General features: G+C 27.5%; 1 protein-coding gene across 1 annotated transcript in view; it reads right to left on the reverse strand.

Moving 5' to 3' along the window:
* Nup188 (nuclear pore complex protein Nup188) overlaps nucleotides 1-19495 on the reverse strand; it is a 97870-nt gene that overhangs the window by 11908 nt on the left and 66467 nt on the right. The window contains exons 35-44 of the mRNA XM_087160578.1: nucleotides 17497-17571; nucleotides 16343-16416; nucleotides 12364-12524; nucleotides 9117-9223; nucleotides 6449-6571; nucleotides 6291-6359; nucleotides 4510-4611; nucleotides 1994-2137; nucleotides 881-1018; nucleotides 353-427 (exon numbers count right to left, since the gene is read on the reverse strand). Coding sequence (XP_087016704.1) covers nucleotides 353-427; nucleotides 881-1018; nucleotides 1994-2137; nucleotides 4510-4611; nucleotides 6291-6359; nucleotides 6449-6571; nucleotides 9117-9223; nucleotides 12364-12524; nucleotides 16343-16416; nucleotides 17497-17571 — 1068 coding nt within the window. The remainder of the gene's footprint in view (nucleotides 1-352; nucleotides 428-880; nucleotides 1019-1993; nucleotides 2138-4509; nucleotides 4612-6290; nucleotides 6360-6448; nucleotides 6572-9116; nucleotides 9224-12363; nucleotides 12525-16342; nucleotides 16417-17496; nucleotides 17572-19495) is intronic.

A 19495-nucleotide genomic window follows, 5' to 3' on the forward strand; every position in this document is an offset into this window, starting at 1 on the left:
CAATTCTTATGATGATATTTTACCTCACCTAAAAGTGTATCGCAACATTTTAGAGACAGTCTGCAAATATTTTTTATCATTTCATTTAAAGTAAGTAAGAATCTTTCTATGTCATAAATTGACAAATTGTACTTTGTTTTTAAGTTCCAAACAATAAATCGGAATTAGTTTTCTAATTTTCAGAATTGTGGTAAAATGGCCATTAACATATTCAATAAGTTCATACAATAAAACCTCATTGTGACTCATCAGAAAACAATGAAATCATCAATTCTGAAGAATAACAATAGCGATTAAGTATTTTCTCATATTTACTTGACTAAACTATAATAAAGATAAGCTAATAACAAACCATAATATAATATTTCAAGAGCTCAGGTTTGCTTAAAATTGCTATTGTCCCATACACACAATTACAAACATCAACCTGAAAGAAAAAGTAAAATGAAAAATTATGTATTTTATTTTTTAAAAAAATGCATTTAAAATCTACGAACAAAACAAAATACAATATAAAAATGATTATACACAATAATATACGCATAAAGCAAATAAAAACAAAGAGAAAGAAAAATTACTCAATTCTTAGAAATAAATGGTTGTTTAATTAAATGTAGAATTTAATGAAACAACATCCATTATCAATATTAAATTAGATTTAATTAGAAGCAATAATACTTCAGAAAATTATCAAAGGTAATATTTTAGAAAAATTGCAATGACCTTTTTTTCTAGTTGAAGAGCAGATCAGAAAAAAATAGGCCAAATTGCTCTATTTTAGATAAAAGGACAAATATTTGTTTGCTTTTTTGCAGAAAAAAAGAAAATTATGAATTATAGGACAGCTGCTATCACTAAAGAAAATAAAAAAATTTCATACCAGGAGTACATTGAGAGATTTGGGATGTTCCAGTTTCCAAGCAAGTCGATGAGAAGATAATTGCAAAATGAAATTTGAGGTGAATATAGCTTCTTGAATGTCGTCTAGTCGAAAACTAGTTTTCCCTTTGTGTAGACTCTGAAATGATAATAATAAAATATTGAAAAAAAAGCCCTCATGATTAAAATAGATAAAAAATTAAAACTTAATAAACATTGACATAAGTTTTTCAAAGGTGCCAACTTCCTAAACTAGATATCAAAAAACAAAAGTATAATAACACAAAAATATGTACAGTTAGAGTTTATAAATTTCAAACTAGCACAATTTTAACGTGTACATACTATTTGATTCCTTATAGGTACATAAAATTAAGTATGAATTTACTATTAAATAAAAAAAAACAACACTAAGATAAAGGTACTAAACCTAAAATTATATAACAATGAAATTTCATGCTTCAAAATAAAATGTTAAAATCAAATTGATCACCTGGAATCAATAATCTGGTTTTTGGCCGTTATTGTCATTTTATCATCCTGCATTTGAACAATTTAAAATATTTACTCATAGCATTTCAGATATAAGTTTATGTTCCTTTGCTTTTTAGAAGGAGAGAAGGTCTAGGTTTCAGAACAACTTTTTGGAAAAGGAATTTCTTCGGTTATTTTTTATTTGTGTCTATTATATCATTTAACAAGGAACTTTTCACAAAAGTCGTGAAATTTATTTTATTGAAGTTGTCAAATAAAATGTACTACTTTTTGTAATTTCCCTCTCTTTTCAAAAGGTTTAAAAACAGATTTCTGACAAAATAGCAAATATATTTATCAGTAATAGAAGTTTTAATGCATAATAAATAAATGAAAACATACTTAGGGTGAAATTATGAGTTTCTAATACTCTAGAAATTCCCAGAGTAAATTTGTTGTTAAATAATTTGTTAAAATAATTTGTTGAAATTTTCCATGAGAATTCCAGATTTTCTCATGATATTTTAAAATTCATTGAAAATTCCACATTTTTTTTTTGAGTATTTTAAAATTTCTTGAGAATTCCAGGTTTTCCTGTGGTATTTCAAAATTCTTGCAGAATTCCATAATTTGAACTTACTAAATGCATTAAATCTTGGTGAACTCCAATGAAATTCCAGCAATCAGGTAAAAAGTAATTTCCCAATGTTTTAAGTAAAACCGTAATGAACCTCAAAAAAGCATAGTAAACATCAATTTGACTCAATTTTTGTTTCTGAGATACCTAAAAAAATAGTAATTATGTAAATATCATACATACTGCAAAATAATAGTTAACATAGTCCATTAAAACATATTTAACCAAATACTTATCTAATTATGGTTTGAAAATATACAAGTAACACTTTAAAAGTAAAATAATTAATTTTTAACCATAAAATTTGTCCTTGCTTTGAAAGTCAAATAGTGTGATACAAACTTATTTAAGGATGTATTTTGAAGGTTCTGTTGCCATATGAAATAACACTCTTTCGTGAATGTGATATTTTATGATGCATTTCCTTAACTGCTGAGAGTAAAGTCTAAGAATTTTTTTTACAATATGTTACATCCAGTGGTCAGAAAAACTACATCATTTTTGTAGCTTACTACAAACTACTTTGGAAGTGTAGTAACTACTTCACTACTTTAAGCAGACGAACTTAATTTACACTTATGTTCAAAATTGTTTTAAATAAGCTGGCTTACATTAAATATAAGAGAATAACTAATAAGTACTTATTCATGTTTATATGAGCCAGTAAGTGTTTTGGAACAGTTTCAGACAGAAATTTAGAACAAATGGGTCCACAAAAAGAAAAGAATATATACATAAATTCCCTTTCATTTCTTTGATTATCAATAGCAATGCAGCTTTAAACTTTATAAATGTAAATTCTAATACACTATACATTAATATTTTAATTACAATGCTAGCCTTGATTTATAATGTTACTTTGGCAATGTGGTCAAATTTATACAAAATTTTACTTATAATACATAGAGATTTCCATTAAATATATCTAAATAAAGTAGTAATTCCTTATAATTTTATTTCTCCACTTTTATACTTAATTTTTTTGTGTGTTGTGTTTATGGCTGTATGGGTTAGGTTACAATTAGTTAACTATTCCAAAACTTACTTGTAGACAATATTTTTGCTAGCCTACATTAAAGAGAAATCACAACGTGATCTTTCTACAAATTCCACTATACAACACATCACTCAGATCGTTTCCACAAAGGCAGAATAGAAAATTTAGTATAAAAATCTTAAAATTTATTTTTAGATATAGTATTTTAACTATATAATATGATTTATAACTATAATATATTCTAAACTTTCATTGAGAAAACTTAATTTCATTATTTTTTTATTGTATAAGAATTAATTAAAGTCTTAACGCAAAACATTCTCGCAACAGCCTATGTCGGGCCAAAGGGTCATAAAAGATAAGGCTTCACTATTTCTTGATCAGTTGGATGATGTTGGCATTGTGTTCAGAACTGTGCACCAGTCGCCTTTACTCCCCAAACAAACTGGTACCCATCAATCTGAAGTTAGAGGGGCTCTAAGCTGTCATTCATGACAATCACTATGAAATATCATTGCTTTAACCATTGAGCTAGTGACGTTTATATACAGTCGGACCCTGATTTAACGAACCCCTATTTAACGAATTTCGCGATTTAACGAATTTTTTTTCAACCCCAGCAAAAACAGAGTCAAAAACCCCTAATTAACGAATAATTAACCCCGGATTAACGAATTATTTCAGCATCCGGAAAAAATATTTTTCATTAATTTTGATCAGAAAAGTATTGCATTTTTTTGTATTTGACAGATTCTAAAGGGAAAAAAATCTTTCCTGGGAGGAATAAAATAGAAAAAGTGCATATTCGTCTCAAACAAAAGAAAAACTCGTAACAGTGAAAGTCGTGGGTAGGTGGGCAGAGTCAATAAGACATTACACTTGCAAGGTCATTTTCCGGGGGTTTGTCACGTGGACTATGAGTCGAATAGGAGATTCCTTTCTTATCTTAGATAGTCGTTTATAACTAGTAATTTTTAATAATACATATGTACAAAAAAAATTTCTTTTTGAACCCCGATTTTACGAATTACCCCGATTTAACGAATAAAATTTCCGGTCCCGATGAATTCGTTAAATCGGGGTCCGACTGTACATACTTAGTTTTTAAATAAATTCTTGAACCACACCTGCTCTGGGCAGCATGTTTTAATTAAAGAGAAAATTCTTTAAATAAAATTTTCAAAGATTATAATTTTTAGATTCTTTGAATCAGTATTGTTTTTACTTTTGCAATTTTAAAGTTATATTACTATTTTTGCAAATTTAATTGAAATTGTTAAAAATAAATAATAATAATAATAAGTATATTTATACTTATTATTATTTTTTCATTAGTTATGCAATACTTCCAATCCAATTTTTGAAAGTTAGGGATCACCTTGTGACTATTTACCAGCCACATACATCCCCAAACAGCAGGTTGTGCATCTTTAATGTAGCCAAACTGTACAATCTAATAGCTATAAACTTAAAATTATTAATGTTGTAGGAGTAATTTGACAAAAATAAATAATGAACTTACTGTGCCTTTTCTTCTTTCAGAAATCTGTATTTCAAAGTCAATATTAGAGAGAATAAGAATCATTTCAGACATAAAACCAGAATTACATAATGTTTCGGCAGCCTAAATGTAAAATGTTTGAAATGTTTTAGTTTTAAAGATAGCAATTTTTTTGTTAATAAAATATAATAAGACAATTTTAAGTTTAGCATAAATATTTCTGAAATACCTTTTGAGAATTAAGAGTATGATACAATTTTGTAAAAGAAATTATATTTCAAAACAAAATGTTTTCACACATTCTTAATTTTTCTTGACTGTTATTTATATATATATTTTTTTCAAAATTAATGAATCTGATTTATAATTTTTAAGAAAATCAAGTTCAAGGCTGTTTTTTGAAAGTTCTGTCATCATATGAAATAATGCTTTTTTGTGTAAATAATATGCTATTTTCGCAACTGCTGCATGTTTTCAATAGTTATCCATGGCTGTTAGTTAAAGTTTAGCCTTGGCCAGTGCCCTCTATGCTAGTTCAAAAAAAGGTACAAAATGCCAATAAGAAGAAAAATCATAGCTCTGCATTAGAAATAAAAAACTTTTATGACATATTTTTTTTATTTAAAAAAATAGATCTGGACTAATGCTGCATTAACTGGTCTCATAAAAATGTTCAAAGTTGAGAATTATTCATTTATTTTGATAGTTTTCAACTAAGTGGAAAATTCTTATCAATTTGATGAGTTTTAAAAAAATTTAATAGCTTTTAAAGTGGTCATTTGTTTGTTCTAAAATCCAGATAATTCTTCCCCAAAAGATGTTAAATATGCAGTAAAATTCATAGTTTTGCCTCAAGTGTAAGGCACTGAAGCAGTGTTGTTTTTTTTTTTTCCTTAGTGAAAAAGATTAAAAAAATTGCCAAGTTTTCAATACCATTCAAATATTTTATGAGTCAAAAGTGCACTAGTACACCTAAAGAAAAAGTTTTAAAAAAGAATCATGCTAATTAAAATGTATTCCAAATAAAATACATTTTGTATCCATACATAGATTTGAAAATAGCCTTCGAAGAATAGATTAATGGAAATATAAAGCAATGATTTAGGAGTCGACCTGGGTTTTATTTTTAGGGCCATTTTTTTTTGTGAAAATATACTATTGTGCGAAATGAAAATATTTTTGTGAAAATTTCATAACCTTGTAACAGTATTTAATTTTCATTGTCCCTATATTTTGGGCACAATATCAAAAGTATTTTAAAACAAGTGCGCACCATAATTTGATAAATAATATTAATAATTTTATAAAAATAAACTTTGTGACCACTTTTACAAACATTTATTATAATTGTAAAGTCAAAAATAAAACGCCAGTTTTATAAGAATTTGAATTTTCTGAAGACGTCTTAAAATGGCAGCATTTCCAGTTGTTCTTACATTATTCCTCAGAGTATAACGCTGCATGGAAATAAAGGGGGAGTATAAATAATAATATTATTTCTTCAAAATTTTTTTCAGATACCTTTTTCTTGTGCTTAGCCCACTACCGCATCAGAGATTTTTTTTTTAAACTGCAGATTCTAACAAAATAACTTTCATAAACATTTTTCACTAAAGCACATGAAACATTTTTCTGTAGGATCAATATTCCGTAAGATAATATGAAGGGTGTGTTAAAACTTCATTTCTACAGTTTTCTTGATTATATCTAATATAGAAATGGGTTCTAACAGTAAGAACTCATACTAAGTTAGCTGATTAAAAAAAAGTAAATTAATTAAAAGTAAAGAAAATGCTTCTTACCTTTTTATCTGAGGACATAGATAGAAAAAGCACAATTATTGCATGAGACAATTCTATCCCAACTTTAAACTAAAAGATAAAATTTAAAAAAAAAGAGAGCATCAGAAACAAGTTAAATTTCAAGCTTGCCACAAATATAAATTGAAAATACAACTCACTTTCAAGCATTTGATTAATAAGCTCACTAAGAGAGGTAAAATGGAATGGCTTTTTAAAATAGGTAACCAGTCCTTCACTTTTTGAACTAACTCATTAAGGAGAATAATTATCACAGTAGGAAGCTGCATAAAAACAAACAAAGAACACGATTAGTTTCATGAAAAAAGAAACAATATTAATAATATTAGTTTTATGAAAGGAGTATATTTTTTTTTTGCATATTATTTCTTTCTCTCAATGCCAAATTTTAAAAATTTTTACACTGCACAGATGCTAATTTTCAGCCAATAATAAGTAAACTTAATAATACTCAAGCTCATTTCAAAATTCCACGATGTTTATTTTCAGTGGATCACATCTCATGTTGACATATACAGCAATGAGCAGGCGGATAGACTGGCCAAGGAGGGCTGTTACCATGCTAATCCTTCCTCAACACTTATCTTCCTAGAACAACAATCCATAGTTAATTCTGAAATTTCAAAGGGGTAGAAGTTTCCTAATTGCCATCACTGGTAAATGGGCAAAGAGCCAGGTTCTTCATTCGCCCTCAATTGTGGCAGAGCTTCTAAAACCGCAATTTCCAGATTAGCAAGCGGTCACACAAAGAGTCTCTCGTTTTTAGAAGGCAGGAGAATCTTTGAGGTCTGCTCCGAATGTCAAAGTGAGCAGGCGTCTCCTGAACACATCCTGGACTGTATGGGACTTCCAGAGAGGACATATACTTATCCCCCCTTCTGGTCCTCAATTTCCTTAGAATCGACAGTCTGATGGACCTTGCCTGACTTCGTCAGGCATCTGGAGGATAAGCCACAAGGTGACTAAAAAGTGTAGTGATAAACTTATAGGGAAGGCAGGGTCTAAGGAAAGTGTGTTGTATAGTGGACCGTATCTTTTTCTGACAACCTTAAATATTTCCACCACACACTCGAGGAACTTTGCTTTCAGTATGTGAAGTTGATACCAGTACCAACAGACGCTATCTGTGTTGGTGATTACTATAGGTTTTTCAGGCATGTTTCAGAAATTTTTTTGATTTTCTAGTTTCTGTATAATTTTCTTCAATCTACTAGCGGGAAAATAAAACCCTAAAGCAGTCATTTCCAAGATGGCAGAAAGCCTCCAGCGTGGCATCGGGTAATGCAGATTATTTAGCATCCTGGTTTTCATTCTATTGCTAAGAAACAAACAAATAAATCGCAGAAAATTGGCGAGACTATTTTATAAAACATCTCTAACCCTGCTTCGAACAAAAATTTGAAAAGCTGAATTGAGGGAATATTTTTTTTTGTTACTAGAAAACAGACCTGCATAGCGATTTATTCAATTTTATTTCAGTATCGTATAAAATTCAACTTAAATTTAAACACAAAGTTTTTCTATATAATTTTTAAGGACCTTATATTAACAAATTTGGTTACATGTATGTTAGCTTAAGCTGCATTTTGTACAATAATAATCTCTGTCTGACTGTGCTGAGATCGCAGACAAATTTGGATTTGTGAATGCAGCGTGCTACAGATTCACGAGGTATATTCTGCTAATAGGGTCATATCCCATAAACAGTACTGTTATAGTTAAAATATCATTCACACAACAATAAAAAAGGGTATCCTTATTGCACCTTTTCTCAGTCTCTGTATTGTAACTATGCAAGATTTGTGCAAAAGTTCTAGTTAGCACAAAAATTTTATTACTCACAACAGGAGAAAATTTTTATGCTTTAAGTAAAGCAGCAAATGTTTAAAAAAGGACAATAACACATCATTTGGTACTGCATTAGTGATTAATTCAATCTATTTTAATTTATGCAGGCTACTTAAAATTAGTTTGGATTACAAGAGAAAATAAAGCAACCAATTGACAAGTTTAGAAAAAAACTCAAAATGGGTGCCATCCAAGGGCCTAGTTACAACACCATGTTTTATCATGGATCAACGTTTTTTACTTCAAAAATATTTCCTTTTGAAGTGTAAATTATATTTATATACAAGCAAAGAATGCATTTCTAACAAATTATCTTATTTAACCCCCTGGTGGTTAGCAAAAGGGCAAAATTGGTAGAATGTTTCACCCCTTTACACTATTTCCCTATCTAATAATATGGAAAAATATGTTTTGTTACGCAGAGAAGACTGCAGGTCGAAATCTAACTTGTTACGTGCAAAACTGTTAGTGGGTTAACTAACATAAAAAAAATATTTTTAACAAATAAAAGCAAAAAAAATTTTTTTTTTTTACCAAGCAGTTATTTAAACAACAACAGTTTTCATAAAAAAAAAAGTTAAGATTGGTTAATATACAACACTGTCTCCAACTTGCTTTTCTGAAAAGGAGGATTTTCATTCAAGATAAAAACTAGATTTTTAAATGCAAAATAGTTTATGTTTTCACATGCATTATTTTTAATAGTATTATTTTAACAAGAGAAAAGATTTTTCTCTAACTTGATAATATCACAATCAACCATAACTTACTCATAGGTAGTGATATGTTCAGAAGAGAGAACCAGGTGATTGAAACTTTAATCATACCCAAAATAATTTAAAACTACATTATTTGATTGTTCAAGTTGAATATAGAATGGAATAATCCAGTTTCGACCTTCTTCCAAATCACTCGATCCCCCTTCTGAATACATCACAATTCATGGGAAAATATGCATACCTTTAAAAATCCTTCAAGGTCTTTAGGATCTACAGATCGATGTATCAGTTGAGAGGATGTTTTTAGTAACTGGCAGCAAGGATTTACCCACTCTTTAATGTTACTGACTAAAAAAAAAAAATTTTAGAACAGAATTATGAGATGACCCCTATTTTTTTTCTGTATCATAAACCAGGAGTTACTACTCTGAAATTGCAGAGGATTAGAAAATTTTAGCAAGTAATATTTAATGAAATAGAATCAAATAAAATATTAGAATTCTATTCTTTTTCTCCTTCGAAGTTTTAAATAAGTAATTTATTAAATATTATGCGTAATTTTTAAAGAAGGAAAAAAAAGCAGAATTTTCATTAAAACAATACCGAATTAGATAAAAATTTTTGAAGTACAAATTATTTTTCGCAGAAAATATTGTTAGCTTGAAATTATCATCAAAGCCACTGCAAATGAGATAATATTCCGTTTTTTTCACAAGAATTTCTGATTTTTGAAGTACAAAACAATAGTACTGTTAGAGTGAAACAGATTTCTTACATATCTACTGTTTTTTTGAATCAATAAGCACTTTTGTTCAAACTGATCACCCGAGGAAGAATTTTCCCCCATATATTTTGTAGAAAATCGTACAAAAAAAAAAAAATCTAATTACAATAAATTTGTTTTAATATAGAATTTTATGAACAAAGTGAAAAATTCAATTTTCTCAAAATTTAATTTAAACAAGTTTGAATTACCTATGCTTAATTGAATTAAAATAATGGGAAATTCAAAATCTAATTGAAATATTGTAACTAATTAACTTTTGTAATAATATAATTTGATAGAAGCTAAGCTAAAATGTTTAAGAAAGTAAAAATACAGGGACAGCAACATTAAAAATATGAAATGTAAGTTATTTGTCTCATTAACCAGTAATAATAAGGATACTCTGAATAGTTCTTTGCATTAAAGGTAAAATATAAATATAGTTCAATCGAAACTGAGTACTAGGTTTTTTTATAAGTACTGTAAATTTATGAATTCAGAATATTTTAAATAAATTCAGAATTATAAATTTTAAATAATTTCAGTAAATTCAGAATATGTTAAATAAATTTTCCCTTTATAAGTTTAAATATAGTATTTGTAAGGCAATATACAAATAAATAGGGTTATACAGCCAAACCCCACTATAGTGAACCTTCAAGGGGACCAAAATTTCACTATATCCATACTGCAAACAATTTTAACTAATTTTTCCGAACTGCTCCTTTTTATTACATTATTTAAATAAATTACCTATAAAAAGAAATTCAAAAATGATTAAAAAACAATATGAAGTAACAAAAAATGTGTTAACTTTTATTTTTCATTACTCTTCGTCTTGGGTACAAAAAATTTAGGGATGGCCCTTATTTAGAAATGGGAAACTGAGATAGAAGTAGCAAATAAGAAAAAATACTTACGGCTACAATCCAATCAATAGATAAAAATTGGTATATGTATTTTATGTAGAAATTTCAAAAACACCAAAAAATGAAGAAGAAAAATCAGTCAAAGACAGAAAAAAGTTCATAATATCCAATTTCCTCTTTCTTTCGGTTCACGATATCCACAAAAAATAATATTATATGTGTATAGCAAGACACAGGATCAAATATTTCGTTCACTATAACGGGGTTTAACTATATTACTTATCCAACATAACTAGCACAGTAATATCGTTTTGAGTTTTTAAGCACTGTGCACAATTACTTGCAATTTAATAAAGTGAAGTCTTTTTTTCCCTTTTAAAATTATTTTGCCGTAAATTGTACTCTTATATAACACAGTGTACTTAATGGGTTAAAGAATTTTCTGCCGTCAAAATTAGTAAAATGGAAAACAACAATCATGTTATATAAAACCATCAATAGACCAGAAACTTGGGCTACGATAAAATTTCATGAAAATCGACAAGCCATCTTCGAGGAAAAAGTATTGAGAAGGATTCTGAGTGCAGTGAATAACAATGGTACATGAAGGCACAGATCCAACAATAGAGAAGCAGATATTATCAACTGTAAACTGCATGAAATTTGCTGGTTGCATCTACTACTCCTTAACATCCAGAATCTTTCATTTTAAACCGATTGGAACAGAACCAGAGACAAGCCTAGACTAAAATAAATTGACTGCCTTAATGGAGATTTTGAAGCACAAAGAGTGAACAACCAAAACATCCTGACAAGGAAGTAGCAGAATAAAAAAATTCTAAAAAAAGACCTTAGCCCACAAAAGGCTGTTAAGTCAGTAAAAAAGAAATATGTAAAAGTTTGTTAAGACTGGGTGGCTACATACACCCAGAAAAAAAGTTTATCTGATTTTTTCAGAGTGGTTCCAGAAAGGAATCTTTTCACAATAAGATGCCTATATATGGGAGAGTGTGTGTGCAATATTGCAATAATACACAAATATTCCAAGCGCTTGTTGAAAATTTGAATAGGGTATACCGTATATTCTGGCGCATAATGCACCCCGGCGTATAACGCACACCCGTAATTTCTAATTACTTTTTTTAAATTTTAAGATATACTCTTCGTACAACGCGCACAAAAATTTGGATTGTACATGTGCAATATCTCATCTTTCAAGATTGTAAATAAAAAGTATTTTTCCCTATCTTTTGCAAAAATAAAAGAACTGAATTTGACATGTATGTGAGGGTAGAATTGAAAGAGCAATAATGTGATTCTAGATGGACAAAAATGGTGTTAAATTGTGGGTAAAAAACATCGGGGAAATCCGTCCTGGTTGCGTAAGAAAACCAGAAAGCCTTTTAGAGTGGGACATGTTTAGGTCCCACCTTACAGATAATACAAAAAATTTTTTAATTATAATACAAAAAAATTTTAATAATTGTAATTGATAGCGAAAGACGAATATAATGAACTATTTATGTAATAACGGAAATCAATGAAGTATATAGGTAAAGGTATGTTATTTCTTTAAAATAAAAGTATTTTTCTATATTAAATTTTTTTTAATCTATAATTTTTTATATTCGTCGTATACCGCGCATCCGTAAATCCCAATGTTATTTTTTGCATTAAAAGTGCGCGTTATACGCCGGAATATACGGTAAGTTAAACTGGCTTCTCAGAAAAGTAGATATTCAATCATAAATACTGCTCTGATTAATATATACACACATCAGTCATAGTAACTCTTATATCACCTAACTTACTAAAGTCAAAATAGCCATAAAGAGTAAAATAATCCAACTAACTTTTTTCATTGTGTTTAGAAAATATTCGAATGGTGAACACAGCTAAAGAAATAACAACCAACTGTTCTCGCAGATGAATGGTGTCAATATTAGAAGCAACTTCAGAAATTATTTTGTAAATAGGATTAAAGTCTTCCTCTTTTACAAAAGCTACATAGTCCCTAGAAATAAAAATAAACTATTAAATTTTATTCTATACAACAATTACAATGACAGTAAACTAAAGTTACTAAACCACCATTTTTTTTTAATCAATTGTATTTTCAACTCCATTGAGATTTAAAAAAAAATTTTTTTTTTGACAACAGCAGTGACCAAATCAATAAGTGGCAAAAATGAGATAATGTATCAAAGTCATTTATATGTCAGTTTTGTTTTTGGGAAAAAAAGAAGGCCAAGTTAATATATTTATGGTGGCTACATTGTCAAAAGCTATTTATATTGATTGGGGATTTCTTCTCCAGAAAGAAAACAGCCAACCTCAAAAATTCATAAAACATGAGATTTTTTTGACCACAGAATAAAACAATAAGCAAAAATATACTAAATATTAAAAAAAAAAATCATTCATACATTCTTTTAATTCAATTTATATAAATAACTTTTCCACCTTTAAAAATTAATAAATTTTTAAGAGAGATTAGAGTGCCCGTTTCAAATTTAAAAAAAAAACAAAACAAAAAAAAAACATTATATATATATATAAAAAAAACATTATATATATAAAAAAAAAAAAAACATTATATATAAAAAAAAAATAAAAAAAAATTGAAGTATTTTCAGGTTTGCCTTCCAAATAACATTTGGTCCTAAGTTTGTTTTCACAAAAAACAATAAAGTCCGGATTTTTGTACTGCGGCTGAATATTCATGTTACTCATTTTATAACATTTTGCCCTCATTAAAAGAATAAGAAACTTCTGTTCTGAAAACTGCAATGCCCAAAACAGTTTCAGGACTATCTCCAAAGATCTTTGATCTAAGATGACAAACATCACTGAAGATATTTGTCATCTTTTCCATAATTTTTAAAAACACATGAAAACCCCAAAAACTCTTAACACTTAAAGAAACAATTAAAACATTACTCAAATTCAAAAAAAGAGGTAATAAGAAAATAACTTTTAAAATAAGTCAAAATGGAAAAGCGCTAAAACCAAATTTGTCTTATTTTAATATTTTTGAAAGTTTGAAACACAAATCAGGCAAAAAATGAAGAATTTTAAAGATATGTATGTTAGCAAAACAGCACTTCATCAGGGGACACACTGTCTGCCAACATACAGGAGAGCCTTTCTGTCTCCAGTGGTAATATCAAAACCTGACTGCGCCCGGAGGTCAAATAATGGATAAACAAAATAAGAATAAGCAATTAAAATATCAAAAATTTTAAATAATCGTTTATAACAAGTATTTGAAGAATATTTGTTCAGAAATTTTTGATAATTATTTGAGTAACGAGGACATTAACAGGGATGATTGGATTAATTTAGGCAATGTAAACATTTTTCAAAATTATCTTTTTAAGGGTACTTGTTTTTACAGACAAATTCAAAGTATTTCAATGGGTAATTGTCATTCAAGTGCATTTGCTAATAATTTCTTACATTTTTATGAATAAAAATTTTTACAACATAATTTATAAATTGGTTTTGATTTAATTAAAGATATTTATCCTAAAGAACTTAATTTAATAAAGACCAATTCAGATGAAAATAGTGCTAATTTTTTAGATCTTGATATTAAAATTCATAACCAAAAAATTTTCATCGGTTTAAACGATAAAAGATTTTAAGTTAAATGTTATTAGTTCAGCACATTTTAATTCCAACAACACTTTAAAGTTTTTAAGAATATTTTGATTGGTTAAATTATTAGGTTTAAATTTATTTGTAATAATAAAATGGATTTTCTTTCAGCTATTGAGAATTTCAAAGTCACATTAGAGAATAATAGTTTTGCTTTTAATTACTGTCATTATAATTTTTTATTTCAAAGTATTTTAAAGATGTTCAAATAATTCGGCCAATATTGAAGCCTGCATAATATTTCATTGCATTCACATATCAATTTTTGATTTGTTAATTGCTTGTTCTTATTTTGTTTATTCATTTTGAGGCCTCGGGGGTACAGTCAGTTTTTGGTATTACCACTGGAGACAGAAAGGCTCTCCTGTATGTTGGCAGACAGCGTGTCCCCTGATGAAGTGCTGTTTTGCTAACATACATATCTTTAAAATTCTTCATTTTTTGCCTGATTTGTGTTTCAAACTTTCTAAATGATCAAATCAGCTATTTTAATAAGCTCTAAAAAGGAATTAATTATTAATTCAATACACTTGAACTACAAAATAGCTGATCTCCAGGAAAGTTTTTAAAACTGTTTATAAATTATGCACAGGTCCTCCGATTCATAACAGTAAACAGAAAAAAAGCCTGAGAAGGTCTGAAACAGACATTTAAACAGGCTTTGGTACATTTTCTCATTTTTGCTAAACATGGTCATTTTGAGTACCTTAGATGAGCATTTAGATATTTTTAATAATTGCAAAAAGTGGATTCTAATTTTTTGCTATTTTCGCACTGAATTAAAATCAAAAGTAAAGAATAAAAACTAAAGTCTTTAAACATTCACACAAGAGTAAACAAAAAAATCATACCAGAAAGGAGTTTTAATAAAAAATTATATGTTTGTAGCATAAAAACCTTGAACTAATCTTTTTTTTTTTAAATCTAAATTCTTGCTCTTAACACTAAACAAACCATGACCAGTCAAAAGACTGGTTATTGTATGTTGTATTCTAAGGTGTTCGTATGTTCAGTGTTAATTTATTATTCAAAATTAAATGCTTTCTCACACTTCACATCCACCCTTTTAGTTCTATATTTAGATAAGTATGCAAGTAACATTTTATGTTTTAACTGTTAAAACTATAGTATTCCTCGATCAATTTGAAGGGCCAATTGTATTTACTAATGTTTCCCTTTCTGCATATGATTTAAAGAACTATTTTGCAAGATTTTCCTCAATTTTTATTCTAATTATTACCTTATTTATTATTTTATAATATGTATCTCACGGTACAGAACATTAAAAAAAATTGATTGAGGATTATATTTTTAAAAATTATGTAAAGTTTCAAACTATATTTTTTAAGTTTTAAAATGCAATAGAAATGGCAGGGATGACAAATTTGTTCTACTGAGGAAAAATCGCAAAAAAAAACCCGCCATGGAAGAAATAGATTGCTTCCAACTCAAGTAAAAGAATGGTAGGAACTCCTTATCCAAAAAGAATATCAAATATTTAAACACTTTTAAAACAGTTTAAAATTGCAGTCTAGCTTAAATAAAAATAATAATGTTTATCCTCAAACTATTTAATAAATCATTTTTAAATAAGCAAAAATTTAAATGCAATAATTGGATTAAAAAGAATTAAGAATTTCCTAAGAAGTTTAAATAACTAATTTAACAACATTTTTTTTTAAATGTAAATCGGTATAGTAAAATCTAATTTTATAATTAAAGAACTGTTAAAACATAATAATCAAATTTTTACTTCATATACTAAACATATAGGTTACTAAGAAATGCATATTGAAATCACGATTGCAAATAACTAATAAATTTTTATAATGACTATTAAGTATGAATACTCAAAGCAACTCTTAAATAATAAGATACATAGATTTTAAAATTCTGCATAAAACTACAAAAATAATATGAAAATAATTTTTTTTATATAAACCATTTTATATTAAGTATATGAGAATAACTTTTAATCTTCTAGTACTATATAAAATTTAACTAGTTTAAACTTCAGCTACTCTTATAATCATTCTAAACATTTGCATTTATCTTTTTTAGTTTTTTTCTCCATTTAGTCCAGTTTTTTCCAGTGTTTTGGAAAAAATGGGTCTTTTTTCCAGACAAAATGTCAACCTTGAGAAAAAGAGATAATCCAAAATTCATACTTACTTCTGCCAATGTCGAGATAGCATTAAGAACAATTCAGAAAGTAAAATAAGTATCTGTTGGTTGCTTTCAGTCAACTGAAAGAAAGTAAGACATCAGTAAAATGAAACATTTGCTGAATGAACATATGAGTTACAAAACATGCAAAGGTTATAAGTAGTGTCTTATAAGTTATGCAAAATTCAGAACGTATGGAAAAACTGCCTAATTTATCATCAGAAGGATTGTATTGTTTTAAAATCATTAAGATCTGAAATCCAAAATTATTAAGAAATAAATTAATTAAAAAAATGTTACCAATCTATCCTTGCAATACTAATCCCCCCCCCCAATATTAAGTAGATACTCTTATAGAATATCTGCTTTTCATGATTTCATTCAAGGAGAAAGTAGTGCATATAAAGGAAAATCTACACAAAAACATGCAGATTCTCAAGAGAACAAAAGACTAGAACAAAAACATAATTTTAAATTTAAAACAAGAATTGTGAATTATTTAGTAAATAAACAATTCTAGATACTAAACAATTTAAATGATAATTTATAGCCCTTAACACACACATGGGAGTGAGTAATAGGTCCAAAAATACCTATAAAATCATTAAAAAGTAAATATATAAAAAAAATTATGTGAAACTATTTTGCACAAAAAGAAAGCATTTAAATTATTTACTTACTTATTTTTTATTTAAAGTTTTGTACAATGACAACCCAACAAACTGCTAAACTTATAAATTATGATTAAAGAGAATAAAATAAAAAATAAAATAATGTTGAAATTTTGAGCAAAAATAGACCTTTTTTTTCTTTTATTATTTTCCCTCTGGATTTATTTCTTGTTCTCTATTATTTTCTTGTAACCACGTTAAATAAAACAAAAATATTTCTTTGCATTAAATATTTCTAATTTATTTTAATTTTCATTATCTAGACCTGAGTGAAAAAAGTTAATTACACAATAGTAAGTTATCCATATTACACCTTTCATTTATGGTTACAGTTTTATGTTCATCTTGGTCGTTTTTTTTTTTTTTTTTTTTTTTTTTTTTTTTTTTAGTGACTTGCTACCTAAAAATGGTTGAGCATCACCTACAATACAGAGAGCTCGAGTCTCCGAAATATAAAATCAAAAAATAAGATATCTAAGATAACATTACCTCAGATGTAAATTGCTCCAAAATATTTTTCAATATTTGCTTTTTGGAATCCGATGTAAACAGAGCAGGTTCATACTATTAAAAAAAATTATATATAATAATTATAAAAAAAGACAAGAAATTCATAAAGAAAAATCACAACTGAAACAACAAGAGAGATGACAAAGTATTATTTTTCCAGTAAAGATTAACTGATTGGAAATATATATTTATGTTGTATCAAAGTTCAGTTATTGTTGATAAGGGAGCTTAAAAGGAAAAATTAAGGTTAATTGTTTTTTAAAAATTAATATAATTTTATTAAATTATTAATTAATTTTTTTAATTAAACATTGTAAAATACAATTCCTAAGATGCTGGGCAGAGAGGATAAACGGCACTAAAAGAAAATCAGTTAAGATAAATGTTAATGATTTTAGTTATTGAAATAAGAATTTATAAAACAAAGTTAGCTCATTTTTGTGTTGCCATAGACATGATTGCTTTTATTAAAAATGGTTTACCTGAGTCACAGAGGATAAGAAATTTTTTTTAATTGTTTTAAAACGAAGCCAATACATTGTCTAAAATATTTAATACATTTTGTTAATATTTATAATACAACATTTGTGTTGAATATTGATTTGTAAATAATATTAAATATTTCTAGTTTATAATAAAATTAAAATTTTGTTGCAGATATTACGTTGTCAGAGTCAATTTATTCTTAAAAGATTAATAATAGGTACATTAATATTTTTCCAATTATATGCATTCCAAAGAGATGTTAGGCAAAAGTTGCAGTTGAGCATGTAATTTGTTGACTAAGACAGATCATGTATAAATTTGGAGATTTTTTTTCTCTGGTACTGCTAGTTCCTGCTGATAATACTTTTGAAGCTTTTAAACAATACAGTAGGGAAAACAACAATAATAAAATAATTTTAAAAACATAATGAAATGACAACTACAGTAGATTAGAACGTCGATTATCCGAGCTAATTGGGACGGCTCGTACCTTACATATCGGAAAACTCAGTTAATAGAAACTGTACATAAAAAAGTGCCTGATTTAAAATCTTTCAAATGAAAAACAACAGAATGTTTTTCGAATGAAAAAAAATAAGCGTTTATAAAGTTATGTTTCACAGCTTAACAATTTTAAAAAGGAAATCACCTACTAGTAGTAGATTTTAAAAAGCAAATAGAAATTTTTCTGAAACTATTTTTAAAATTAAACTTCAAGATGCATTTTCAAAACTAACACAAATCTCAAGAAATTATTGCAATTTTTTAAAAATTTAATATACATTAATTTGCGAATTTTACATTACTATTTCTTAAAATACTCTGTAACCTTTTATTGCAAAAGTACAATCTGATAACACATTGCACCTGGTTTTCAATAGGGCCACTGGAAACAAAGTATTGTTCGCCGCTGTTGACTTCTCAGGGTGCAATATTTCTTGGAAGTTGAGTGTTTTTGGGGGCAGTAGAGCTGGACAGCAAATTAAAAAGTGTGGTCTTTTTCAGGGCTCGTTCAGAAAAAAAAAAACAGACTTCATTAACGGCTTGGTTAACAGAAATCTCAGGTAATCGAAGCTCAGTTAATCAAGTATAAATTACATCCTTGTATAGTTGATATTTCTCTGGCTAATGTAACCAAACAGTGGTTGGATTTTGGACAGGACATGTGAGATTGACAGTTCAAAAATATTCAATATGAAAACGTTTAAAACACTCATAACTACACAAAAAAAAAAAAAACAAATTTAATTTAATTTTAAATATAAGCTCAAAATTTGACTCGACTGATCCGATCGAGTGTGGCGAAAAACAGCCTGAATAACAAAATAGCCTTTTAACAAAACAGCAGCTGTTCAGCTTATTTCCTTGTAAAACCATAATATCTAGTTTTAAATATTTTAAGATTGATGGGTTAAACCATTTTAAATTTAAAATTAATTCAATACATTTAAAGACATGGACAGGAATAGAAGAAACAATTAAAAAAAAAAAA

The sequence above is a fragment of the Parasteatoda tepidariorum genome, chromosome 4 (genome assembly GCF_982258835.1).
Source record: "Parasteatoda tepidariorum strain Cologne lab strain chromosome 4, Ptep-v5.0, whole genome shotgun sequence".
In the NCBI taxonomy this organism is placed as follows: domain Eukaryota; kingdom Metazoa; phylum Arthropoda; class Arachnida; order Araneae; family Theridiidae; genus Parasteatoda; species Parasteatoda tepidariorum.